At 42.8% G+C, this 27,141-nt stretch overlaps 1 protein-coding gene across 3 annotated transcripts in view; it reads right to left on the minus strand.

Moving 5' to 3' along the window:
* Positions 1–27,141, minus strand: part of Lmcd1 (LIM and cysteine rich domains 1) — a 61,052-nt gene that overhangs the window by 31,944 nt on the left and 1,967 nt on the right. Inside the window, exon 2 of one of the 3 annotated variants that reach the window (XM_048438537.3) lies at positions 12,613–12,701. The exons of the other annotated variants lie outside the window; for them this stretch is intronic. Coding sequence (XP_048294494.3) covers positions 12,613–12,624 — 12 coding nt within the window. The 5' untranslated portion in view covers positions 12,625–12,701. The remainder of the gene's footprint in view (positions 1–12,612; positions 12,702–27,141) is intronic. 3 annotated transcript variants of the gene reach the window in all.

The raw sequence follows: 27,141 nt of genomic DNA on the forward strand, positions 1-27,141 counted from the left end.
GTGTCTGCACATGCCCCATGACTCTCCTCAGTGCTTCCCGAGGCAATATGTTTCAAATGAATGTTGGATTTGATCTGTTAGGGGAATTTTATAGGTAAGTCCTATAAATACAGGTCATTGAGGGTCACTGGTTAACCTATTAGGTTACTTAAATTCAACTCAAAGAAATTCCAATAGCAAACAGAGAATGAGAATGGAGATAAGTGGAGCAGGCTGAAATTCTGAGAGGGTCCAGAAAGATCCAGTATTACATTCAGCTAAACCAATCCTAAAACCATCCCACTACTAGAAATAGTCCAATACCAACAGCTCTGCACTCCACCAAGTGGCTTCACTTCCTTAATCACTCTCTTTGTTAACACTTAGGATCAGCCTTTGAAGACTGCTGATATTCCTAATCTACTGATAAAGAGTAAATTGCCTATTCAGAATGTTCAGGAATATGGTCTTCTGGAGGAGGGAGGGGCTTCTAAATTCACTTCTGTGTGATGCTCTGTTTTTCTCGATAATCATGAATGTAGCTAACATTTATTGAGTACCTCTTTGTGAGGGCAAATATCTAGCATTTACATAGTATAATATTTCATATAAACATTCTGCCAATTGTACCAAAGAGGTATTTTTTATTACTTTCATTTCTAGATCTCAATACTGAAGTCCAGAAATATTGAGGCTCTTCTGGAAGATCCAAGAGTATACGTGACTGAGCCATGATGTTGCACCAGGCAGGTTTTATGTGTGTTCTTAGCTGACTGGCTATTGATCATTCCGCCAAGAATGCTGTCCTTTACATTTCACAAGTGGGGGAACACCCCTTATCTTGCTTGGCCTTCATAGTGGTCCCAGAAGAAAGGTATCTTCCGTTTTGCTCATGAGAAAAACAAGCCCATGGAACTGATGGGGTTTACTCCCTGGGACATAGTTCATACTTGGATTATGAAAATCCAGGTCCGACTCTCTACCATACCAGAAGTCTCCAGATCCCAGACAGCTTCCACTGAAGGTGTCCTTGATTCTGGGAATCTGGGAACAAAAGGAGGAATGCAGATCTGTAGGGTCATGAGGTTGTTGTGAGATAATAATTTAAGATGTGTTACATTTGTCTATGCTGTGAAATGTTTGTTTAACGATGCAAAGATGTGTTGCTTTCTTTTATGTTGTATTTGTTTAATTCTGGGAAGCTGTGTTACTGTGCTTGCGTAAAACACCTGATTGGCCTAATAAAGAGCTGAATGGCCAATAGCTAGACAAGAGAGGAATAGTTGGGGCTGCCAGGCAGACATAATAAAAGGGAAGAAGGATGAGTGAGGAAAGGAGGAGAGGAGAGTGTCAGGGGCCAGTCACCCAGCCGCACAACCAGCCATGTAGTAAGGACGAAAGACATATGGAATAAAGAAAGGTAAAAAGCCCAGAGGCAAAATGTAGAGGAAGAGAAACGGGTTAACTTAAATTAGAAGAGCTGGCTAGATACAAGTCAAGCTAAGGCTGGACATTCATAAATAAGAATTAGTTTTTGTATATTTATTTGGGAGCTAGATAGTGGGTTCCCAAAGGCAACAAACCAACAAAAACACAACTACATGAGGTCCTAGGAAGGTTTGATTTATGAGAAACAGAGTCGGGCTCAGATACAATTTCCTTGACCTCAAATTTCTACTACCTTCTCTTGTTTGGATCAGCAAACTGAAAGATGTTCAAGGCAACAGATAGACTTCAAGTACAGAGGGAAATGTCGTAGTTAGAGGAAGTATATCAGAGTCATGGATCACATATATTCTGCCCTTTCCTGGAAGCCTGGGAAGGGCCCAGATTGTTAATACGTAGTACAGCATCATGGATCTGGATCTTGATCTTGGACCCACGTGGTGGAGATAGTGGGACAGACGGTGGTTTGGGGACTACATGCTAAATATCTACTGCTCAAAATTGTCAGCGCTTAACAAAAATAAGAGCTAACAAACTTCCTCCTTAGCCAAGAAGGAAGTAGTCATTCCTGGGTTCATTCCCAGCTCTTAGTATGAATCCCTGGAGGTTGATGTAATTGTTCATGCCACGAGTTCAAATACATCCATTTCTATGTCCATTTACTGTTGCCATTCACATTTCTCTCGCAGTCTTTTCACACCTGGGTCTCTGGAAGTCTTCAGTGCACATGCTAAGCTTCTTTTCGTAACTATCTAACCCTCAGAGACCCGCAAGCCTGCAAATGGCTCGAGGCGCCACCTTTCTTCTAATATTAATACAGGAATGGCAGCAGTTGTGGTAAGTGTAGTTATTCTTCATTACCTGTGTAGACCACAGTCATGGATTCAACCAACCTTGGATGAAAATCCTAAATAGAGGCCCTTGGGAGATGGCTCAGTGGTTAAGAGCGCTTCTTCCTCTTCTAGAGGACCTAGGTTCTGTTTCCAGAGTCCACGTGCAGGCTCACAACCATCTATAATTTCAGTCCCAAGGGATCTGGCGCCTTTCCTGGCCTCCAAGGGCAATTCACACACATGGTGCACAGGCATACATGCAGGCAAAGCATCCACATACATTAACATAAGTAAACACTAAAGAACCATGGATAGAAGAACATGTGTGTTTGTATAGTTTTTTAACAATTTTGCATAGTTATGGTATTATGTGAGGTGTGATTTGAGAGACAAGCACAGATCCTGTGCAAGGTGACACACTGTTTTCCTATAAGGGGCCTGAGCGCCCTTGAATTTTGGTATCTGAGACATATCCATAACTGATCCCTTACAGATACTGAGGTTTAGAGTTTTCTGGACACTATGGTGCAGCAAGTCTCGGAGGCAGGTGTGTTGCCATGGTTGTCAGAGAGTAGGCTCCTAGTTGTGGCAGTAACTACAGTGGCAGCACCTTGAAACTTGTGAGTCCTTGGGAATTGTGGGTGTGTATGTGTGTGTGTGTGTGTGTGTGTGTGTGTGTGTGTGGTGTTTGTATGCATACCTATGCGTGCACATGTGGAGGCAAGAGGTTGACTTTAGATTTCTTCCTCTATCTCTGTTATATCTTTTGCGACAGAGTCTCTCACTGAGCCTGGAGCTTACTGCTTCTGCTAGATTGGCTGGTCAGTGAACTCTGGGGGGTCCCCCTGTCTTGCCTCCCCAGCACTGGTTCACACAGCAACAGACAGCCTTTTTACATGGGTACTAGAGATCTGAACTCAGGTCCTCATGAGTTTGTGGCAAGTACTTTACTAGCTGAGGCATCTCTCCATCCCTGCTGATCTTTTAATACATCCAAGGCCTAGGCTGAAACACAGGGCTTGCTCATAGGTGTCATTATATTTGGAAGTTCCCCAGGGGGTTCCAAGGTATAGACAAGTTTGGGAACTCTTCTGTCTTAGTCCAACCCTCAGCTGCTCCAACTCAGAGTTCAGTTCTTTAGCCCATTGGTTTAATAATTTTCTTTTCTAAACCCTTGGATACAGTTGATAGGAATATAAGTTATAATAGAAGAACAGTCATTAAGAAAAGTAGTATTAGGCTCCCAGCACTAAGTACACACACACACACACACACACACACACACACACACACACACAATCTATTTGCACATATATATATATGGAAATATGAATGAAATAATGAAAGCAGTCACTACTAGAGGAGGTGGCTGCATCCCCATATCTATTGCAGCTTTATTCACAATAGCCAAGATAAGAATCCAAGCTAGATGTGTGTCAGCCAGTTGATGAATAAGCAACAGAATGGTGTGTGAACTTTTACAGCAGAATGCTATATATGTCATCCTTAGTACATCCTTAATAAAAGAAATCCCAGGGAGATGACTTAGTGATTGAAGGCACTTGCTACTTTCCAGAGGACTTGAGTTCCATTCACATCAGCCATATAGGACAGCTAAAAGCAGCCTGTAACTCCAACTCTAGGGGATCCGATGCAATCTCCTAACCTCTACAGGCTCTGCACATGCATGCTCATGGATGCATGCATGTACGCATGTGTGTACGCACAATAAATAATTAATATTATTTATCATCAATTATTAATTAATTAATTAATAATCAGTCAATAATAATATCTGCTGGTTTTGGCCACTGAGATGGACCCAGAAGCATTAGGTTAAATGAGTCAATCCTGGCACAGAAAGACAGGCATTGCTCGTTCTCATGTAGGTATCCTAAGAGGGTCCCACAGAAACAGAGTGGATGCTGAGTGCCAGGCTCTAGGTCTGGAGAAACGGGGAGATGGCCCTAAATGGGCACTAAGTGTGATCTATACAATGAGAATACATCTGGGAGATCTAAAGTATAGTGTTTTGATTATAATTTTGTACGTAGAATTTGCCAAGAGAGTGGATCACAGTTGCTTTCATTACAAGGAGAAAGGTAACTGTGGGGGAGGCTCACGAGTCAAGGGGTTCAAAAATGTCCACAGATACGGGACTGCGAACTTGCAGGTCTCTTGTACATATAATTTCTGCGTGCCGGTTCTACCTCAGTGAGCTGTCCTTGCATGTTAAACATGACACACTGACGGTGGGAAGGATGACAAAGAGAATCTGATTTTACCCCAGACATCGACTGCACCAAGACTGAATGGGCACAAACTCTACTGAGGAAAACGAGTGAATGAACAAAAGGGTGTATGAAAACTAAGAAATTCCAAAGGAATACTCCTCATACAGAGTAAAATATGTTTTGTGCAGCATTTGTTTTAAAAGTTGTATTTTAGAGCTAAAATCAGACACAGCAAGGGACATCTGTAACCCCAGTTCTGGGGTGGGGTGGGGTGTGGATACTACGAGGCTTTCTAGCCAGCCAGTCAAGCCAAAACGGTAAACTCCAGGTCTACCATTCTCAGCCACATAAGGAGTTTGAAACAAACTGGAGCTAAAGTTCTTGGTCTCAAAGTTAATAAAATAACATTTAAGGAGGTGAGAATTTTCCTATTCAACTGCAGCTGGTCCACAGGATACTTATGACACACATGAACCAACTGAACTAGAAGGAAAACACTGATGCTTTACCCTAAAGCCCAGGTCAGGCATGGCGACCGCCAGCTTGCCACCCAGTGATTGTGATCCTCGTCTGTTGCTTCAAATGTCTCTAACAAACAACACACAAAGTTTTCCACTTCTAGAATTCTAAGCGCTGGACCAACAGAGCTAATCTCAGTTTGTTTAGTCTGTGAATTTTCAGCCTCACTACACTGTTCAGTGAAAGAATATCAGAGCTGAAGCAATTTATTCTCATCCATAATTATCTAGATGAGAACCTAAAATGCCCTGTGTGCAGATTGTAGGAGCCCATGCTCACACACAGGGGAGGAGGAGAGGGAGAAGGGGGAGAGGGAAGGAGGGGGGAGAGAGAAAGAGAGAGAGAGAGAGAGAGAGAGAGAGAGAGACAGAGACAGAGACAGAGAGATAGATAGATAGAGAGAGGGAATCAAAGATCGCCAAGAATGCTGTTATGTGTCCCCTAATAAAGACAAGGTCTTTGCCACTGTCTTGTGAGATTCAGCATGGTTCTAGAAGTAATTGGCATGGTTGGATTCCCTGTCATGGTAAAGGACTCAGGTCAGATAGTCACTCAACTAAGGAGAAAGACAGCAGCCAACTCTATGCCTCCCCTTACCTCCTGACATGTTCTGAGTCAGTTCCCTCAAAGCCTGATGAAGTGACTGATGGAACCCTCTAGGATACAGCCTATACTCACTCCTCCCATATTTGAGAAAACAGGATTTTTTTTATAGCCATGGCCTAAAGTTTTTCCTTGGGGATTTTCCAAAACCTGGGGAGTCAAGTGAGGAATAAACCAGAAGATGAAGAGAGAATAACAGTTCTTGAGAGTGGAAAAGGCAAGAACTGGGAGAATTCATTTTGCAATGCATTAGAGGAAAACATCTGGATACAGAGGAACACTGTTATGTATAGGATCATCCTCCCTCCATACCCCACCCTTGGTCAGCTTCCACTGGGGCACAGGATCTGTCTCATGGAGGAGGGACTGGTCAGTGGGCATCCATAGAGAGAAGAGTAAGTCCAGCCGTAGATTATGAACAGTATCTCAGTATCTGTGAATAATTTCTTCTTCTTTCTTCTTCTTCTTCTTCTTCTTCTTCTTCTTCTTCTTCTTCTTCTTCTTCTTCTTCTTCTTCTTCTTCTTCTTCTTCTTCTTCTCCTTCTCCTCCTCCTCCTCATCTATTGTTATTATTATTACTACTGTTGCTGTGCTAAGGCCTTGCACTTTGTGGGAAACTTATTTCTTCTTTTTTAATTGTTAGGATATTTCACAGTGTGGAAGCCTAGACCTTTGTCAAGACCCCAGAGATTCTTGGGTAGAAGAACGAGAGAAGTCTTCTCAGCCAGACCCCTCCCCCTCAACACTGCACCTCTTAAGAAAATAATAAAAAGCGGTGGCTCTCCATGCAGCTGGCAGTCATGGAGCTCATATGAGCCCAGTCTGGGTACTTCCTTCTAGAAAAGTTTCTCAGTCCCCTCCACCCTAGAGCTGGGGAGCTGTGGGGGCCGCCATCAGTCTCAGGAGGGATGGAGGGTCTCAGTCAGTGGCGGTCTGGAGAAGAGGCAGTCAGTCAGCACTATTCTGGGGAAGAGGAAGGGCTGTGGCTTCCCTGTGTCTGGTTAGGAGGACAATTACTGCTTTTGGTACTTAAACTCCCAAGCTAGATTCATGCCAGGAAAGGTGTGAGCATCCTGAGATGACAGCAAAGCCAGACTTCCTGAAAACGCTCCTCTCCAGGAAGGGTAGTCCGTGTACCATGAGTGACGTGATGAGCTTAGTTCAGTCCCACTGAGGTAGACGGGAATTGCACGTATGTCTTCTAGTCATGTCTACCTCCCCACACAAGCCCTAGGCTATAACAGAGAAAGTGCTTGCTTAACCAAAGTTGGAAGTTATCTATTCCCTTTTCTTTCTTTCCACTGTTACTGTATTTTGCAGTTTCGCTACTTTGTTCTTTTAGCGCCTGTATTTTTAAAAGATAGGGGAGATGATAAGACCCTCACCCAAGGTTTTACAGTTCTTAGAAAGTCCTGAGATGAGAGACACTGAGAAAGGAGAGCTATCAAAATTCTATGAACTGATCTGGACAGACAGATCCTCTCTTCTAGGCCTTGGCAAGAGACCTTGAAAGTACATGCCTATATGTGGCCATCAAAAGACTCCTGCATCTTCCAAAGGTCAGGATATTGGGGTTGCTTTGACAAAGGCATTAGGGCAAGGTGCAAAGTTTCAGCTCTTAAACTGAGAAATTTGTTGCTGAGCAACCAGTTGCATGTGACAGCACATGGAAAATCTAGGAACTCGGTCGTCCAAACCTTGGACACAGACAGTTTTGTTTAACTTTCTATTGGCAGGGTGAGAACTACGGTGATGGAGGGAGAGGGGAAGCCAGCCTCCTTGGCGGCCAGCAGCTTGCTGATAGCCCGTGTTTACACACTGCAGTATCCAAAGCAGATCCACAAATCTCATTTCTTGATACCCCACTGGATTGATGGGTCAAGGTTTGTAAGACTGAACTCAGATTTTCCTTTGGCACCAACTACCTTTGAACTAGCTATCAACATTGCATGGGCTAACATGAAAAGAGAAATGTACAAGGCAAAGTACCTCCTGAGTGCATCATCATTCACAGTGTATGTTGTACTGGGGAATTGAACCCAGGGCTTTCTGAGTGCTAGGCAAGCACTTTATCAACTGAGCTACATCCCTACCCACCAGAGGACTTTGTTTTAAAAGACAGTATCTCACACTGTAGTCCAGTCTAGTCCAGGCTATAGCCAGGCTAGCCTTGAGTTTATGCTAATATTCCTGTCTCAGTTGTCTCATTACTGTATGATTACAGGCATTCACTCTACTAAGCCCCACTTGGGTGTTTGTTGTTGCTTTGGGAAGTGCTGGGGAATTGAATACAGGGCCTCATGCAAGCTAGACAAGCTCTCTACCATAGATCTCCTAATCTATACTTTGGTGTTTTCCTTTTATTTTTTAAATTGTTTTATTGAGCTATACATTTTTTCTCTACTCCCTTCCTTCCTCTCCCCCCGCACCTTCTACCTTCTCTCGTGATTACCATGCTTCCTATTTACTCAGGAGATCTTTCTACTTTCCATGTAGATTAAATCCATGTATGTCTCTCTTAGGGCCCTCTTTGTTGTCTAGGTTCTCTGGGCTTGTGAATTGTATGCTGGTTTTTCTTTGCTTTATGTCTAAAAAGCAACTTATGAGTGAGTACATATTATATTTGTCTTTCTGGGTCTGGGTTACCTCACTCAATATGATGTTTTCTAGCTCCATCCATTTGCCTGCAAGTTTCAAGATGTCATTACTTTTTTCTGCTGTACAATACTCCATTGTGTAAATGTACCACATCTTCTTTATCCATTCTTTAGTTGAGGGGCATTTAAGTTTTTTCCATTTTATGTCTATGACAAATAATGCTGCTATGAACACAGTTGAGCACATGTCCTTGTGGTATGATTGAGCATCCTTTGGGCATATACCCAAAAGTGGTTTTGTTGGGTCTTGAGGTAAGTTGTTTCCTTAGTTTCTGAGAAACCATCATACTGATTTCCAAAGTGACTGTACCAGTTTGCACTCCCACCAGCAATGGAGGAGTGTTCCCCTTACCTCACATCCTCTCCAGCATAACTTGTTACCAGTGTTTTTGATGTTGGCCCATCTAACACTCTGGTGTTTCCTAAAGGATCTTATGAGACACTTCTATCCCCACAGCATGAAGGTTATGAAGAGGAATCCTAGAGGCGGTAGCTGACCTGTCACTTCTGATCCCTTCCCTGGTGCTTCTTCCTCCAATGCAGCCCTTCCTAGGAACGTTGTCCTTCTTTGGCTATGACCTGCAGCTTTGTGGATAATAGAGCACAGCTATATGACCCTCGCTGTGAACCAGAAGTTGACCGGACTCCCTTGAGAATCTTATCCAAGTAGCTTGGGGGAAGTGAAGATAAGAAAAATAAGGTCCTTTTATGGGATCCCTTCCTCCCCCGCACCCACATCTCCTAAACGAGAACAAGCTGCTGGTGTTTCTGGGCCTGATGTCTTCAGGTTACACTCAGAGTCTAATTCATCTCATGGTTCTTAGATTTCAACTCTTCATAAACTTTGTTTCTAGTATAAATTTTAATCTTAAGTTTGGCTATATCTGTTCATTATACCTTCCAGTTTGGTGAGACACTTGTGTATTTAGCATTGTGCTAGATTAATAATGTAATCCTATAAGAATATAATTTCATGTGTGTGTGTGTGTGTGTGTGTGTGTGTGTGTGTGTGTGTGAATTCTAATTTTCAGGATGATATGCTTTCATTGGCGTTAGCTTAGGAAAGGGGCGGTGGTTGGAGAAAAGCTGGAAGGTTTGAAATCTTGCCTGTCTGAGTCTTAATACCTTGAAAGGAAACATGCTGTCTAAATGTGTTTTGTAGCCCAGTTATTAAAAGTCTGCAGGTTTCACTATGCAAGTGCCTCCTGCTAGGAACCTCAGACTTTAAATTGTAGGTTAGCTTATTGACAATGGAAGCTTCACACACACACACACACACACACACACACACACACACACACACACACACACACAGAGAGAGAGAGAGAGAGAAAGAGAGAGAGAGAGAGAGAGAGAGAGAGAGAGAGAGAGAGAGAGAGAGAGAGGCTGCTTTTAGGGAGGTGTTTCTCTGGTTTCAAAGGACACTTGTCTTATAAATGATTCCTCTTTTCTCTTTTTTACTGACATTTTTAAAAACTGAATATTAAAGACAGCTTTTGAGCCCAAGTATTTCATCTTTCCCTTGACTTCTGCACTGCATAGGGACCTAATTGTGCCCTAGGTACAGTGGGCTTTTGAATGTAAGAAAGCCGTAGATCCTTAGAGCTGATAGGACCTTAAGAAGGTCATAGGTCATTTTTTTTCTCAGTCTAGTTTTATAAAGCAGATATTAGATGTAGGCGTGGTGGCTCATGTCTATAACCCTGCACTGAGAAGGCAGAGGCAGGTGGTTCTCTATGAGTGTGAGGCCAACCTGGTCTACATAGGGGGACCGTGATTCAAATAAACAAACAAAAGCCAAAGAGATGGCTTAGGGGGTAAGAGCAGTTGTCACACAAACTTTATGACCCAAAAATAGATTACTGGAACCCCCGGTAGAAGGAGAAACCAACTCTCAAAGGTTTTTTTCCAACTCCCACGTGTGTGTTGGAACATGTGCACACCTATACTTATACACATATGAATCACACACACCACACATGCATGCACTCCCCCACACTAATAATGATAAATAAAAGTAAGTAAATACACACATAGAAAAAAACTTACCAATCAACCAAACAAGAAATGGACATTAGAGGTGGCCATTCACCTACGAATAGCTCATTGTCAAGGTCTCACCTTTGAAATTTACTAGATGTCATTCAAATGAGAAAAATCAAAACTGCAGAACCCAAGGTAGTTTGCAGAAAAATTTCACATGTCCTTGTCATGTACTCTTGGAGTGCTTGTGCCTTTCACTTCTTTATGGTCCCCATCACGGTGGGCCTCATCTCCCCACTTTGATGGTCTTTAGCAACTCTTCCTGCTTGATTGCAAGTTCTAAGAGGACAGAGTTGCCGGAGTCTAGTTCATTGGTCTACCGCTAGTCCCCAGAATGCCTTGCACATGGTAGCTCCTTAAAACACACTTTGATTTAGAAAGTCCCTTTGACAGGACTCTCAGTTTTTGCCTTCTGTCTGTGTTTCTTGGCATCAAAAACTACTACGTTAGATGGTCCCTTTCTGTGATGTTTGTCAGTGCCCTTCTGAGCCCTGCTCAGCTGTCCCCTCTCCTCCCCGGTTCTAGCACCAGCTCTTCTCTCCTGTTGGACTTCATCAAGTGGTTTCACCTCTCCCTTGCAGTTCCCGCCTCTAACCTCCACAAATACAGGACTCTTAAGTACAGGCACATGCAACTGTCCCTTTACTTCTTTGGCACCTGATCTCCATTTCTACCAGCTCCATCTATCTGTCTAGGCACCTGGGTCTAGTGCCAAATCTCAGCCAACCACTCAAGGCCAACTTGGAAAGAGCTGCTCTCCTTGTTTCAGAGATGGATGTTTCTTCACAGAGTGGTCCATTTCTACTTCAGGCTATAGCTTACATGCCAGTGTACCCAGAATATGAGACACTGCCTGGACAGGAAAGCTCATTCCATCACTGTCTTCTGGAAAGTGACTTCGCAGGGAGGGAAGAGCAGAGCATATTTCTGTAGAGAGACTCTGCCCCAGGCTTTTCTAGGAATGAGAATATATACAAGTACTGGGAAATAGTGTAAACCCAAGCCAATCTGAGAGCTTTGTTAAATTGTGCAGGCTTTCCATGGCATTTTGATCTTGGCGCATCACCTCGGAATTATCTCTTTACCCACTCCTGTTGTGGGTGGCTCACAGAGTGTTGGGGAAGTTCTGTGCGTGTTGGAGCTTGTGGCATTAAATGTAAACTCTGGATACTATTCATGCTACCTATGTAGCTCCAGAAAGTTCTTTCTGCCCTTTCAATCTCAGATTTTTGCATTTTCATTATACTTTTTTCTTTCTGAACACAGGATCTCATGTATCATAAACTGACATTGAACTGTGTGGTTGCAAATGGCCTTGGACTTTAGAACTCTCCACCTGCTGGATGCTGGGATTACAGGTTTACACCACCCCATTCAGCTTTATTATACTTTTTGTATAATAGTGTTGAGAATGAAACCTAGGACCCTATGTATGACAGGCATGCAACACTATCCTTGACCTAATTTCCAGTCCTTTCTCATCTTTAAATGTGAATTATAGTCTTTAGCAGCATGGTTGTGAGAATCACACATAATAATACATAGAAGATGTTTTGGGAAAACACAAAGTGTTTTGGAGATCAGGCAAAATCAAACATCAGCTGTTTACAGAACCCCGTCTTCCTTCTTCATGGCCTTTGTCCTCTACATACCATCTGTGTGACTATCTGCTTATTTATAGTCACACAGATCACTTTTGGAGAACTTGTTTCTTGAAAAATAACTTCACCCCTGAAATGTATTTAAAATAGAAAGCAGCCGTAAGACATAGCAAATAGGGACTGGGGGGAAACTCACTGGTTAAGAGTACTGGCTGCTCTTCTAGAGGGCATGGGTTTGGTTCCTAGAACCCACATGATGGCTCATAACCATTGTAACTCCAGTTACACGGTCCAACTCTCTCTTCTGGCCTCTGTGGGCACCAAGCAGGCAACAATATTCAGACATGCAGGTAGATAAAACAGTCATATACAGATAAACCTTTAAAAATAGAGTGAATAATGAAACAGCTTCATTACATTCTAATTCTATAAAATTTCCTTCTAAGCACTTTGGATTGGCTCACGTGACTTTAACATAAATCTGGTTAAATGTTTGAGAAGTCAGACATGTCAGTACTGAAAGATTTTCTCCCCAATAGAATCAGAAGTGTTTGCGATCTGAAAAGAGATAGAGTCTGGTAAATGTTCATGTTTGTGTATTGACTAAATTCAACCCATGAACAAATTTATATCCTAGACTTCAGGGAACTGAAAAGATCCTAGGGAAGGAGGAAGATCTAGGGATGAATTTCCTGACCTTCACCTTCATCAGCGATTGTGCCTGCAACTGAAGCCATCCAGGTCTTGCCTCTGAGCCTGGGTTTACCCTCTTGTAAAAGTAGATTCCTGTAAAGATGAGAGAAACTTTGATTCGATGCAATGCATGGCCCACTGCCTGTGCTTCGCTGGAGAAGTCAATACTCTTTATGCAGGAACAAGGATTCTAGTTTACCCTTTCACGAAGAGGGCAGCCTAGGGTTGAGAAGCCTGGGCTCTGAGGAGTACAGGAGGGCTGCTAAGAAGCAAAGAAGACAATTTGGGAGACATCTCTTTACCGGTAAAGACAAGAGGGCTGCTTAGAATGTGAGAGGCTTGAAGTGTAATGGGTAGAAAATAAAAGGAAAATGAAAGAAACTGGTGTAAGTGTATAGTGGTTGTTTATGGATATGCAGGTACATGTGTGTATGCGTGTGCATATGAGAGAGAGGTGGAGGGACAGGGGAGGAAGGAGAGAGATGGGGAAAGGGTGAGAGAGAGAGGAAGAGGGGACAAAGGACAGAGGACACCCTGGAATTTCATTTCTCATCTTAATTTTGAGATGGTGTATCTCACTGGCCCCCAACTTGCGTAGGCTAGGCTAGCTGGCGAACAAGACCCAGACATCCCCTGTCTCCGCTTCCCCAGTACTGGAATTATAAGAGCATACCACCATGCCTGGTCATTTTAAAAGACATGGGTTCTGGGGATTGAACTCAGGCCTTCATGTTTGCACTGCACCAACTGAATTGCCTCCAACCCCCCACTCTTTATAAAGTAAATTTTAAAACAACAATTAACTGAGCAAGATCACCCAGAAAAAATTTTAATAGTGTTATCCACGCTTTCAAAAACACTTTTCACCATGATCAGTGTGGTATTGAAGGTTTGGCTAAAATTATAAAGCACTAAGCCGCATTGATACTAAGCATTAAAAAGAAAAAGAGGGTGGAATGCCAACTTCGAGTCTTCAAGATAAGAAATACTATAGTCCGGAGCCGTCTCAGCATCTCCCGTACTTCAAAGACTCCGCAGTTGGCAGTGATTCCACTGTTTCCCTAAGCTTAGTCAAGGTGGCTGCAGAAAGACAAACTTCTGCAAACCCTCCCAGATGGAACGCTTCCACTGGCCTATTTTGGTATAAATATTCATCAAGGGGTAGAAAATTAAACTAGATATCAGTTTAATATGATTAAATTAAACTGAGCTAGAGACGCTTGGCCTCGATTTCAGCCAGCCTTCAGTCACTCTTCAAGAGGGCCAGCTCTTCTAAGATGTGACTGCTGTTGTTTGGAGACCAGGGCCGACTGTCTCCCCAGCCTATGGAAATCCCTGGAGTTTGTCTTCAGGGGACCTGGGCTGGGAAGCAATGGCTGCTGGATTCACAGGAAGGCCCGAGTTGGTTAGAAAACTGGAAATATATCAAGGTGTAGCTCGTCTGCATCCTGTGGCCATTGCTTTCATAGATAAGGAAAGATAATCTGACGTTGGACATAGTCATCAAAAATTCTGAGTTCGGTTTGGCATGCATCTCACTAGTTTCCTTTTTGTCTTAAGATATATCTTGGATACCACCAAGGACAGCATCAAGGCATCTGCCTCCCTCTACCCCTGCACCCCACTCCTCGTTGGCTGGTTCTGGTTTTGGCTCATGACTATAAAGGCCAGAGAGTCGGTAGTGCGACATTGGGGCCCCACCAAGGGAGAGGAGCGTGGTTTTCTTTCTCTCTTATACATCTGTATCATGCCCTCTACTGTCACGATCCCTTTTTCTCTTCTATCCTCTCAGGAATGACTGTCTCTGTCAGGAGAGGGGGCAACTCTCCCGTTCCTCATCTCCTTCTTGCCTGACTTTTCTCCGTTCCACCGCCTTACTGCTGAGCCTTCCTGTGGACTGCACTAATGGGGAACACACAGAGGAGAGTGAGGTGAGGTGGGGAAAGCCAGCACAATCAGGATATCGTGGTACAGGCATTAAAGCAAGCAAGACAACAACTGCAGATGTCCCTGGACCGTTCTGAAGGTGACAGACACATGTGCCCAGTAGGAAAGCAGATCAGTGTTAGGGGTTCAGAAAAGAGAGGGCCTGGTCTGAATTGCCGGCCTCACAGAAGGTGAGTGCATGGAGAATAAGGCCCTCTCGACAAGCAGGTGTGTGTACAAGAAAGACTCTTGGGGAACTGGTGGCAGGATCATTCAGGGCAGGCTGGCCATTGTCAGGTTCCTGAGTGAAGAGGGACCATCACTGAAATGGTAATTCCAGACTAAAGGGAGGGAGATCTAAAAGCCCCAGGCAGCAGCTCCTTGAGAAAGCCTTCTTCCTTAAAGTGGTATCCACCAGGCTGCTGCGGGAACTCAGCCCTCAGCCCTACGGTTCCCTAATCATCTGCTCACAGATCCATCTTTATTCTTAATTGTTGTCTCTTAAAGTCAAAGCAAAACTCACACAGAACCTTCCTCTCTTTGTGCATGTTGCCTGGGTGCATGCTGTATGTACATGTGTGTGCATGTGTGTTTGTCATGGTGTGCATGTGAAAGACAGAGGGCAGCCTTGGGTATTGGTCCTTCCCTTTCCTCCTCCTTGAGAGACAACAGAGACAACGTCTCTTGTTCACTGCTGCATATGCTAGACTAGCTGAGTGGCGAACTTCTGGTTCTCCTGGACCTAACCTCATCTTCCAGAAGGATCACAGGGATTGCAAATGGGTGTGCTACTGTGCCTAGCTTTGGAGTTTAAAAATATTAAAAAAATCTCAAGTATTCGCTTGATTACTTTATATGTATATTCCTTAAGATCACTAACCAGATAAAATATAGAAAAACCTACATTCCAGAAAGTTTCCACGTTCCCCTTTCTTGGTAATAGCCCTCTCTCAGAAAGATAGCTACTATTCTGAGGTCTAGCACCGTCGACTTCTTTCTCTCCCTGTCTTGAGCATCATACAAAATATACTCTACGGTACTAAACAATTTTGTTTCTTACTCCTTGTTTGAGGTTACCCAGGTCGTTGCATACATTAGATTAAAAATTGCTTAGTAGTTTCTGTTATCTAAATAGCCATTCTCATGTTAACGGGGAATTTGAATTGTTTCCAATCTAGGGCTATTACAGGTAAAAATCATTCCAGACACTTTTGTCTAAGTTTTATGGTGGACACCCATGGTCCTTTCTCTTAGACATATATCTAAAAGTGAAACTGCTGCGGGGGTAGCAGTTAAACCCCACGAGAAGCTACCTGCACCTTCTGGTAGTATCATTTTATGTGTTTCATTCTCCCTGGCAACATCATGTGACTTCTAGATCATGTGACTTCCAGCTGCTCCACTTTTTCCCCCAGACCTGATAATATCTGACTTCATTTCCGCCTTCCTCTGAGTATCCAACACAATCTTATTATGCTTTTAATCTGTATTTCTAATTGAAATAAAGATGTCAGACTCCCTTTTCTGCATGTACAAGCTATTTAGGCCTCTTCTTGATGTACTTTGTCCAGTCTTCACTTTTAGGGGCTGGAGAGATAGCTCAGCAATTAAGAGCACTTGCTACTCTTGCAGTTGACCCAGGTTCAGTTCTCAGCACCCACATGGCAACTCTCAGCTGTCTGGAACTCCAGGCTCAGAGGATACGATGCTCTCTTCTGGCCTCTACAAGCACTGCATGCACATGATACAATACTGATATGCAGGCATCCACACATATGCTGATCATGTAAGTAAAATGATTTTTTAAGTTACACATTTAGAATTAGTTTGTGGGAGATATCTATATATTCTGGATACAACTCTTTGTCAAATGTATCCATGTGTTGTGTAACACTTGAAACACTTTCTCTTTGTTCATTACCTTTCATTTCTTGGTGGTATCTTTCAGAGAAAGCAAGGTATTTTTGATTGACAGATCTCTCATTTATTTGTTGCATATTCCCTCCAGAAGAGACGTCACAGAGGTACGCAGTCTTGTATTGTACCTTTATTCTGTTCTGTTCTGTTCTATTCTATTCTATTCTATTCTATTCTATTCTATTCTATTCTATTCTATTCTATTCTATTCTATTATCCTATTCTAGCATTCCATATGGCAATAAACTATGAACACTCTGCAATTAATAAATACCTTGTGCAGAGGCTTGAGCAATGTCTTACTTGGGATGGTATTTACTATGCAAGTATGAAGGTTTGATTCTAAGCTGGGTTTAGTGGTGCATGCTTCTGGGGAAGTGGCAATAGGTGGATCCCTATGGCTCACTGACTCACATGTACATGTATATTACACACACACACACACACACACACACACACACCACACAAGACAAATGCTGTGCTATTTCTTTGATTTAACAGGAATTATTATATCCTACCTTAATCTTCTCAGGTTTTATGTACACAGTTTCCCCACCTTTTTGTTAAACTAGGAACAACAGTACTGAATTTTCTTAAGTATTGCCCAGGAGTGTGGGAGGGTTTCTCTTAGTAATTCTTTGGTTATTATTATTATTATTATTATTATTATTAATGGAGTTTCCATTTTTAGAGTCCTCTCCTAAGAACAGGATTGTTGGTGGCACAGAAGTACATGAAGACAGACGGAGAGAATCCCTCCCAGACAGAGAAATGACACAGTTTGCAAATGTGGTTCCCCAGATCAAAGTTCAAGGAAGTCTATGGAAAGCTTATGCTAGGTCTCCTAGAGCTGGAAAGTGACCCTGGAAACGGAAGCCTTGGCTTTCAGCCTGACCAGCGTGAAAGACTTGACAGAAGAACTAGAAATAGAGTTTTAGGAAACAACTGGCCATTCAGTCTTGAGCTGACCTGGAAGCAAAAAGAGCTGCTGGGGAGATGCTACTGAGTCAGAGATTCTAGTTCAAGAGAAGGAAGAGCTTTCTAAGGATCAGAGAAGTTAATAAAACAAGCAAGCAAACAAACGAAAACCAGATCTATTCATGAGCCATTCTCATCGCTGCCCATGTCATCCTGCCCTGATGGCTCTGGCCATGGAGGTTAGGCCAAATAGTGTTTTATTTTTGAGTCAGGGTCTCATGTAGCCCAGGTGGACTTCCAGCTTATTATTTAGTTGAACTTCTGATGCTTCTGTCTCTACTACTGGAGTCACCACACCTGGTTTATGCAGTGCTAACAATGGAACCCAGGGCTTCGGGCATGTCAGCAACTGAGTCACATGCCTAGATACTGTGGCACCCTGATTTCTTCGATTCCTCTTCCTCTTCCTTGTCTGTGTACTAGGCCTGTCCATGCTAGACAAATAGTCTCCTGCTGAGTTACATTCCTGACCTATTAGTACTTCAACAAACTAGCCTTAGGACCTTGAACAAGTCACTTGATCTTGCTGGGTCTGTGGCCTCGTCCATCCAGCAAGAAAACCCAGACTCTCTGAGGTCTTTACTATCCTTTAAAAACTAATTTCTATTGTGTAAATGCAGAGCACAGGCATTATTCAAATAAGAAAACAGTGATTTTCCCTGTGATGGTCTTAACCCTGGGCCCCAGGAAAGGTAGAGGTGGTGATTACAAGTCTAATTAGCAACAAGTCTTATTCTGGGACTGTGTTTTCCTCCTGAGCTGTTTGGGCCTGTCGGCTGTGTAGGAGGACAGACTTGAGTTCCTCCATTAAATCGTACTCTTTTTCAAGTCCCTGCAAATATAACTATGATGACTGTGTTTTCATTTTCCAAAAACTTGGCAGCAAATCATTAGGGTTTTTTCCGGGTCATATAGTCACATACACCACACGTAACTAACAAAAATTAAGAACAGTCAGCCTAGTGACTTTTTTATATTCAACCCTTGTACATTTCACTATGTTCTGTCACTTGCTCTGAAATGCTTCAAGAAAGAATCCAAGTCAGAAGTCTGAAGGAAGAGCCGTGTGATAGGAACCATTGTGATGCAAGATTCTGAGTCTTGAGGACCAAGGACCTGACTTTTAGAAGGCTGATTGTCATCTGCAGGGTGTATCAAGACATCTTCTCCATTGCCAATGTGGCCGTCCCTACTATCTCATCAGCCCGGAGGGTCTTCATTGAGAAAAAGGAACACGTTTTCAGATAAATAAAAGACACACAGCTGGAATGGAGGACTGCAGCGGAATGCATTTCTTCACAATTTGAGACAGCTGCTATCCCTAAGTTAGACAGCAAGTGAGATGGGAATATTAGCGTCAGATCTGGAAGGCACAAAGCAGAATTGTGACCTGATCGGTGGCCATCCTCATCTTTCAACACACTGTTCAAATTGCCTTCTTGGGGAGACTTCCCTGATCACCCTGGGGGAGATTAACTTCCTCTCATATTCCTCTGATTCACTTTTCTACCTCCAGTCAGGACAATGCTGGGATGCTCAGATAGTTTCTCTTTGGAAATCATCAAATTTGTGAGTCCTTTTCTTCCACTTCCTCTACTCTCAGGCCAACAAGTAATAACTCTATAATACACATAAACAAAGTAAATGCTCACTCCTTCATCTCCCTTCCTTTCCTTCTACCCTTTCTTTCTTTCCTCCTTTCCTCCCTCCCTCCCTCCCTCCCTCCCTCCCTCCCTCCCTCCCTCCCTCCCTCCCTCCCTCTCTCCCTCCCTCCCTTCCTTCCTTTCTTTGATAAGGTCTGACTATATCGCCCCAGCAAAACTAGTATTTGTTATATAGCCTAGCCTGGCCTTGGACTTGTGGCAATCCTCTTACTTCAACTTCCTGAATCTTAGGATTAAGGTGTAAACAATCATGCTTAGCTTTAAAAAGAGTAGATTCTTATATTAGATCAAATCAAATGTGGGTAAAAGTGTTTCACCAGCATACTATTTTATTGTTTATTTAAGATTTCACTTTTGTACTGTCTTCTAATGGTGATGATAGCTACATTTAACACAGTTATTATATGTCAAGCGCTATGCTAAGGACTCAAAAGATCAATGTAAAGAAAGGAGTTTAAGGTCCGTTTACCGATGAAGAAACTGAGGCTTCTTTCAAAAATGACTTACTCAAGACATTATAAAATGAATAGCAGGTCTCAATTTGAGTCTACTTTGCCTACTCCAGTAGCCCAGCTCTCTATCACCATACATATATGAATGTATGCTTTTACATATATATGTATACATGTGTGTATATGCACATAAGTATATATGTGTAATGCTGTTAAAGTTTTATTTATGATGGGAAGGGACCTCCTGGCTATCTGATTGGAAAGTATCTCTTCTCAGAATACTGTTTTAAATGCATAAGTTAAAATCCCAAAGAAAGTATTATTGAAATTATATAAACACATAAATTCAAAGCTGTGGATTAATAATATATAAGCTACTTCAAATATTATTAGGAAACATTGGTGGCTATCATCAATATCTTTTCAGAACAAGGGTGAACATAAATGGTATGTCCAAATTCAACTCAGTTAAATAATCACTGATATCCATTGGTATTTAAGGCCCAGAGTTCATAAATTTTCAGGGCCTTTGCTTTCATTTCTGATATAAGGAAGTCCTATCTTTCAATGAGAGAGTAAAAATATAAAGATGCAATAGCTTTGCTTACTAAGTTGCCTGGTAACCCCTGGTGTAACCACAGATCTCTCATTAAAAACACATCTTTCTAATGATTGAGGAGTAGATTTCGGTGACAGAAAAATCTGTCTAGAAATCTCAGGGCCCTGGGTATGATCTTTAGGACCAAAAAACAAAAGTAAAATGATTTGTCCCAGGATAGTGGCACACACCTGAAATCCTGGAACTTGGATGACTAAGGCAGGAAAATATGAGTCAAGACCAGCCTCAATTACACGGTGAGACCCCATTTTAATAAAGAAAAAGCAAAGTATCCCTGCCTTTATCTACCAGCAGGATTTCAAAAGAATTCCCTTACATAAATCCCTACCCACTGTCCCTCTTGTTAGAGTCAAAGTACTCTTAAGAAGGAATCCAGATGGCTGTACAGCCAGCTGAGGTGGGGAACATAGGAGTGCCTTGGGAGGTGGGTGGCTGTCCTCCAGGATGGGGACAAAGCTGGGATCTTCTTTCCTTCTACCTCCTGTAGCCAGCAGATTTCTTGAGCCCGTCACCTTGATGGTCAGGCTCATGAATCAGTAGCTAGAAATGGCCTTTAGTCATGTGGCCCAAAGAGATGCTGTCTTCTTAAGGACAGGTTTCTTATAGGGCATTGCTTAGCTAGTAACCCTTTCTCTGTTTTTCTCTTAATCCTTTGGTGTCCCTGAAATCGACACAATGAAAAAAAATACAACCCAGGGATCAGCAGCCTTTGAGGACATGTACTTAGACAGACAATTGGTCAACTCTCCATCAGCATGAATGCTGAAACTAGGTACTGGTGGGACCCAGGAGCTACTTTTAAACTCTGTTTCTGATGGTTGCTTTTCTAAGAGTCCTGCTTGGGATATAAAAAGTGGGTAAAGAATTGACACCCTCCACTGTTAAAGTAAGGTAGCATGTTCGGGTTTCTCTGAAGGTACACAGTCTGGGAGATGTGAGGATAGCCAGGAAAAGAGGATTAGGGTGCACACATACAGACACACATGTATGTGTGTGTGTGTGTGTGTGTGTGTGTGTGAGAGAGAGAGAGAGAGAGAGAGAGAGAGAGAGAGAGAGAGAGAGAGAGAGAGGTGAGAAGTCAAGGAATACATAGAATCTAGAACATTGATATTGTCAGGCCTTTCTTTTACCATATGAAAAATGAACTTCAGATTCAAGTTGGCATGGTCAGAATCTCAGAGCTTTTGAATTCATCATATAGTATGACCAGATAGTGGATGAAACCTAGTAAATGTTAAATAACTATTTACACAGAAATAGATAAGTGGATTTCATTTGCATTTGCAGGCAAAGGATCTAAGGGTGAGTGCCTGGGTAAGGTCACGAGGATGGGGGTTGGACAAGGCGAAGTCTGCTGGTGAAAGGTTGGCAGTGAGAGATCTAAGGGACTGCTGCTATTTCCATGATTTTGCATATGGTGCGGCCTGAGCATATTTATGGCCGGATCAAGTTTAGCTACAAAGAGAAGGTCTTGCAATCTGATAGCTTAGAAGCCGCCACATGTGATGTAGGCAAACTGAACTTGCTCTTCCAACATTCCAGCGCTTAATGACCTATGAGATTTTTGCTTTGTGCTGATGAGAGGGAATGCCAATAACAGCAAGGGGGACAGGTTTATTGCTTGCTTACCTCATTAAACTAGCTTTTAAATGTAGAACTACTATTAGCCTGTGTTCTAAAATGAGAGATTGGAGGTTCAGCAAGGATAAATAACTTGGCAAAAATTGTGGAACTGGTAAATAAGAGAATTAGGTCTTATCTCTAGATCACTACGGTTGAAATATGTGGATCTTCCCCACCCAATGTGTACATATATGTGTATGTGCACACATATAGAGAGGCAATAGGTAAATATCAAGTGTTTCCTTTAGTCACTCTCTACCATATTTTATGAGACAATATTTCTCATTGGGACCTAAAGGCTCACCAAGTGTTCTAGACTGATGGGTCAGTAAGTCCCAGAGATTCCTTTGTCTGGGCCTGGGGCAGTTCTAGGATCACAGGAGAGAGCACCATTTGAGTCTCTTCAGCTCTTTGGCACAATGATTCATTTGCATTTGTGTCCATAGACAGTTTTTTTTTACACAGGATCAAATGTTTTAAAATAATATAGAGAAAAATTCAATCTATAAACAAACCACATGGATTTTTCAAAAGCCACCTAGGCCTGGAATCCATAGTCTCTGCCTTTTAAAGTAGACAGTGGATAATTTGATTTCTTCCCTTTTAGCAATATTATGTCCTTTTAAAGCATGTCCTTATGGGATCCTGGGCTGTGGTTTTCTTGTCCTGATTCACATATTACTGGGCAAAGCATGAGTCAAGCTGACCAAGCATGTTGAGATGTACATTCTCCAGGGAAGCTAATACTCATACTAATATAGCCTGGAATCTTTGGTCTAGTATCTCCAGAATTTATTTTAAGAATCAGGATAATAGGGCAATAATGTGATTCTTTGAATGGTTCCTGCACAAGATTCTTAACTATAGAATATCATCAGCCTTCTAAAAAATCAGGAAGAATATAGAAAGCTTATGTTGTAACCTGGAAATGGCTGGGAATTGAAGAGGGTGACAGTATGCTCCTGGGTGTTCACATATATCACAGAAGATCAGACATCTGGTGACATTGGGCAGATTCTGGGAAGTTGTTCCCCAGACTATCACCGAGTTTAGTGAGTTGGGAGAACTTAGTATATGTGTGAAACTACCTTCTTTGGATAGGTGAGCTTAGAATTTGTGATCTGAGAGACCTGGTTTTGACTTCTTAGCCTGTTCACGTTAGGCAAGTCATTTCAACACTTGGTCTAAATCCACTCATATGTGGAAAGGACACTGTTGAATTCACTTGGTGGTTCTGAAGGTGTTGGTGTCAGAGTACATGTCAGGCATCCTGAGCATTCTGGAGGGGAGTCTACCCTTGCCCTCATTTGCTTTTCCCCTGAGCTTGTCTGTCTTAACAGAGAACAGACAAGTCTCCTGGGAGGAAGGAATTCAAACAATTGATAACAGTAAGAACAAACACAGTCTTTTTTGAGGGATAAAAGAGGGAACAGGTTCATTTCTCATAGAAAAGGGTAGACTCCAGCTACAGAACTGATGTGAGAATTTCGTGCTTTGTGATTGCCTTGTCATTTCTGAATTTGTAAAAGCCGAGATCTGGGCTGATAAAGTGGCTCATCAGGTAAAGGTACTTGCCGTCAAGCCAGATGTCCTGAGTCTGATACTCAGAACCTACGTAACAGAAAGTGAGAAGCAACTCCTGAAAGTTGTCCTCCTACATGTGCACTATGACATAACACCACACACACATACATACATTCACACACACATGCACACACACATCAAATAAGCAAATAAAATAAAAAATAGCAAATGTCTGCCTCAAGTATCTAAACTTAGATACCAAATATGTATGTGTGAACTATTAAAAAGAATCTCAACATCCACAGACCCCTACTTTACCTTTAATTCCTAGAGAAATCCCACAGATGGCACTTTCTAAATCTCCAAGAAATCTATGCTATTGACATACATGACACCAAGAATGTTCAGAACACCAAAATGTCCCAAGTGTAGTCAAAGAAGCCCCCTGATATTGAAGGAATCTTATAGAAGTGGCTTTTGACCCTACACCTGTCAAGGAGGTGACAGCTGCTGACCAGATCCTCTTTCTGTAATATAAGGGAAGAAGAGGACAGTCTCAAAGGAAAGTCATGAAAGTCGTGAGCAGTTGTCTCTTCCTCTGCAATGCTCTAGAAGGTTCCCGGACAAGTCTGCTTTCCTGAGAATGGAGCATTAGGCCTGTTTTGCCACAATCACTTGTTTAGGAGATGGTCTGACGTAAAAGGCAGCTGAATGAAGGTAGAAGGAAATTTATCTAACTTCTGCCACTTCTTAGGAAAATGATCTGTGTATAGTCCTCCAGTGAGCAAATGCCTGGAAAAATAATAATGATTATTTGTTCATTAATTCATTGATTTTGTAGTGCTTGGGATAGCATCCAGGGTCTCAAGTGTGCTAGGCATAGGTTTTACCTCTGGGGTGCATCCCAAACCCATCACGTGCCTTTTTAACTACAGTGATTCAGCCACCTGCTAGAAAAATGAATGTTTCAATGGTGTTGGGTAAGTGGTGGTGAGATAAGAGCATGCTAGGCCTGCCATGAGTCATGGCGAGTCTCTGCTTTATTATACATAGGCTATTTTGAATATGTGAGTAGGGAAGGCAGGGTGATTCTCCCACCCCAGCCCAGCACTAGGCTTCTTCTGGAACACAGTCGACTCACTGGCATCTCCTCCTGAGAGTTCCCGGAGTACAGGCACGAGAGAAACACGCAGGAGCTGGGTGGTCTGGCTTTCTGCTCGGAAGAGCTCAGTTTGTTCTTGTCCTGCCTCAGCAAGTCTGCAGGTCATGTGACCGGAAGATCCCACTACCACCTCCGCAGGTGCCTGATGCCCTTCTAAGGCAGGTTACCTGGGATTCCCTCACTGAGCCTCTTCAGACACACTTGTGTGTTAGAATAAGCGCCTGCCCTGTGCAGAGTTGCCGTTTTCTGAAAAAGACTTAGAGAGGGCTGGCGAAATGACCCAGCGGGCAAAAGTGTTTACCCCACCAGCCTCACCATCTGAGCCTGATCCTTTGAACTCACCGTGGAAGGGGAGAACTGCTACCTAAGGGTTGTCCTCTGACCTCTGCACATGTGCTGTGGCACACACGCATGCGTGCATGCGTGTGCACACACACAAATAAAATTAAAAAAACAACCTTGGTTAATTTCCCCCTTTCAGCTCTTTTTGGGGACAAGTTGTTTTATACACCTATGGGCATACCTCCAATGTGTTGGCTATTAAGGTCTTTAAATGACAGCTTAATATGTTTTTTAAGAGTGAGGGAGCCAGTGACATTCTTGAAGAGTCCTGTTTGTGTTGGACTGGCCTGCCCAAGTCATGTGCCAGAAATTTTGCACACAGCAAGAATTAGAGGTGAAAACAGGAAGGGCTCTGGATGTAGATGAGAACAATCCTGGATAGCCCAGATAGCCAGGAAGCATATAATGTGGAGCAATAATATGTAGAGAAAGATGTCTAGTTGGACCTGGACATAAAACTCGTTATCCCATCTCTTAAAGCTGCATGTGGAGTAACAAAGCTCTTTAGAGTCTTAAATCTCTTTGATCTAGTCCGTTCTAAATCCCCACAAAGGTCTTCTGGCTATCAGGGCATCTTTCAGAGCCTACTAGGCTTCTACGCACCTCTTCAGTAACCCCTGGTCAGTAGTTTGACTCCTCTGAGCCTCAGTTTCCAAAAGGTGATAAAGAGCTCCAAGTGCTACCCATCAGCCCCCCAACTCTATATCTCTGGGGTGAACTGCTCACTGATTGATCATCCAAGTTCAGAAGGAGAGACGTGATTCTGCACAGACACACTTTCCATGTGTTGGGTGAAAATGGAAATGAGATCATTGGTCTTTGCTCTAGATTACCAAGGGGTGTAGGGCACAACTGACTTAGGTATAGCCGAATGCAAGTTGGTGACTATTTCCTTGGGACAGCAAAAATTAAAGCATGTACCTTCTTGTATCCACATGCTTTCAAAATGAAAATCACCACGAAACATCCTAATAGTTGATTTTGTGTGCCTCTGTGTGTGAATATATGTATAATATTTATACATGTTCACATGTGCACAGGTGTGTGTGTGTGTGTGTGTGTGTGTGTACAAATAGCTGTGGTGGATGATGGCCTAAGGCAAACCGTGGCTAGTTTTTTTTCTCCAGAGTCATCCACTTTGTGTTTTTGAGACAGGGTCACTCACTGGAACCTGGAACTTGTCAAGTAGGCTGAACTGGGTGACCAGCAAGTCCCAGGGAGCTGTCTGTCTCTACCTCTCCAGTGCTGAGATTATACAGATATGCCATGACTCTTCATGCGGGCGCTAAAGGTTGAACTCAGGTCCTTATGATTGTGTGGCAAACACTTTACCAAATTGGCGGTCTTCCCAGTCCCACTAATGGGTGATTTCCACTGAGTACTTTGATGCTGCGCCTTTAATATACATCACCTCACTAATTATCACAGTTAGTGAGAGAAGTCAGTGTCATTATTGACTCTAGGACACCAACACCACCAACACAGAAGTTAATTACCTTGCTCTAGTGCACATCTAGTAAATGGTGGAGCTGGGATTTGAACTCAGATCTTATGCCAAAATCTGTGGCAGTAAGCAGAATTCTTAATAAGCATTCTAGTGATTGGTTCCACCTAGAGACAGGCATTTGGCCTTCTGGGCTCTTTTTCTGCCAAGGAATTTTGGCAATTTCACCATGCCCAGGGACCTGCTTGTCCTGGGAGGAATATCTTCTCTTCCAAGAGGAAAGTGAATGATGGCTCAAGAGCCAGTGGCTTGGGACTGTTCCTCAGCCTCTGCCCCTGTGAATGAGAGCAAGCATCCCACAGCTAGAGAGGCCAGCAGCCTGTCTGGGCTCAGTCACATGATCTCCAAGGCCACTACAGTCTGGGATTTTATATTTTCTCTCGAAGACCTTTTTATGACTTCCCCAGCTGCTGGGGATTCCCACCCCTCCCAATCCTTAGGGGACAGGGCAATGGGGACACTGCAATCCATTTCACATTCTGTAAATAATAAGTTCTTTGCAACTCTGAGTCTGAAACTGGTTCAGAACGTCTAAGTGTGATCATGTTTCCCGAGGCCAAATGTTGTAAACCCCCACAGTTGCAGATTTTTAAAGTAAATATGCAGTAAACTCTTTCAGCGCACTGTTGATAGGGCACAGTATTTAGCCACTCCTGCACCATTCAACAAGGCCCTCTTATCTCAGGCTCCTTCCCTTCCCTTCCCTCCACTCTTGAGGTTGAAGACATTGGTTAATCCACCCCGTAGTGATCTTCCCCAATGGTTGAAATTCCAAGAGGTAAAAAAATAGCAGCCCTTTCATCTCTACCCACTTCATTCTTT

The sequence above is a fragment of the Myodes glareolus genome, chromosome 3, assembly GCF_982192425.1.
Source record: "Myodes glareolus chromosome 3, mMyoGla1.1, whole genome shotgun sequence".
Taxonomy (NCBI): domain Eukaryota; kingdom Metazoa; phylum Chordata; class Mammalia; order Rodentia; family Cricetidae; genus Myodes; species Myodes glareolus.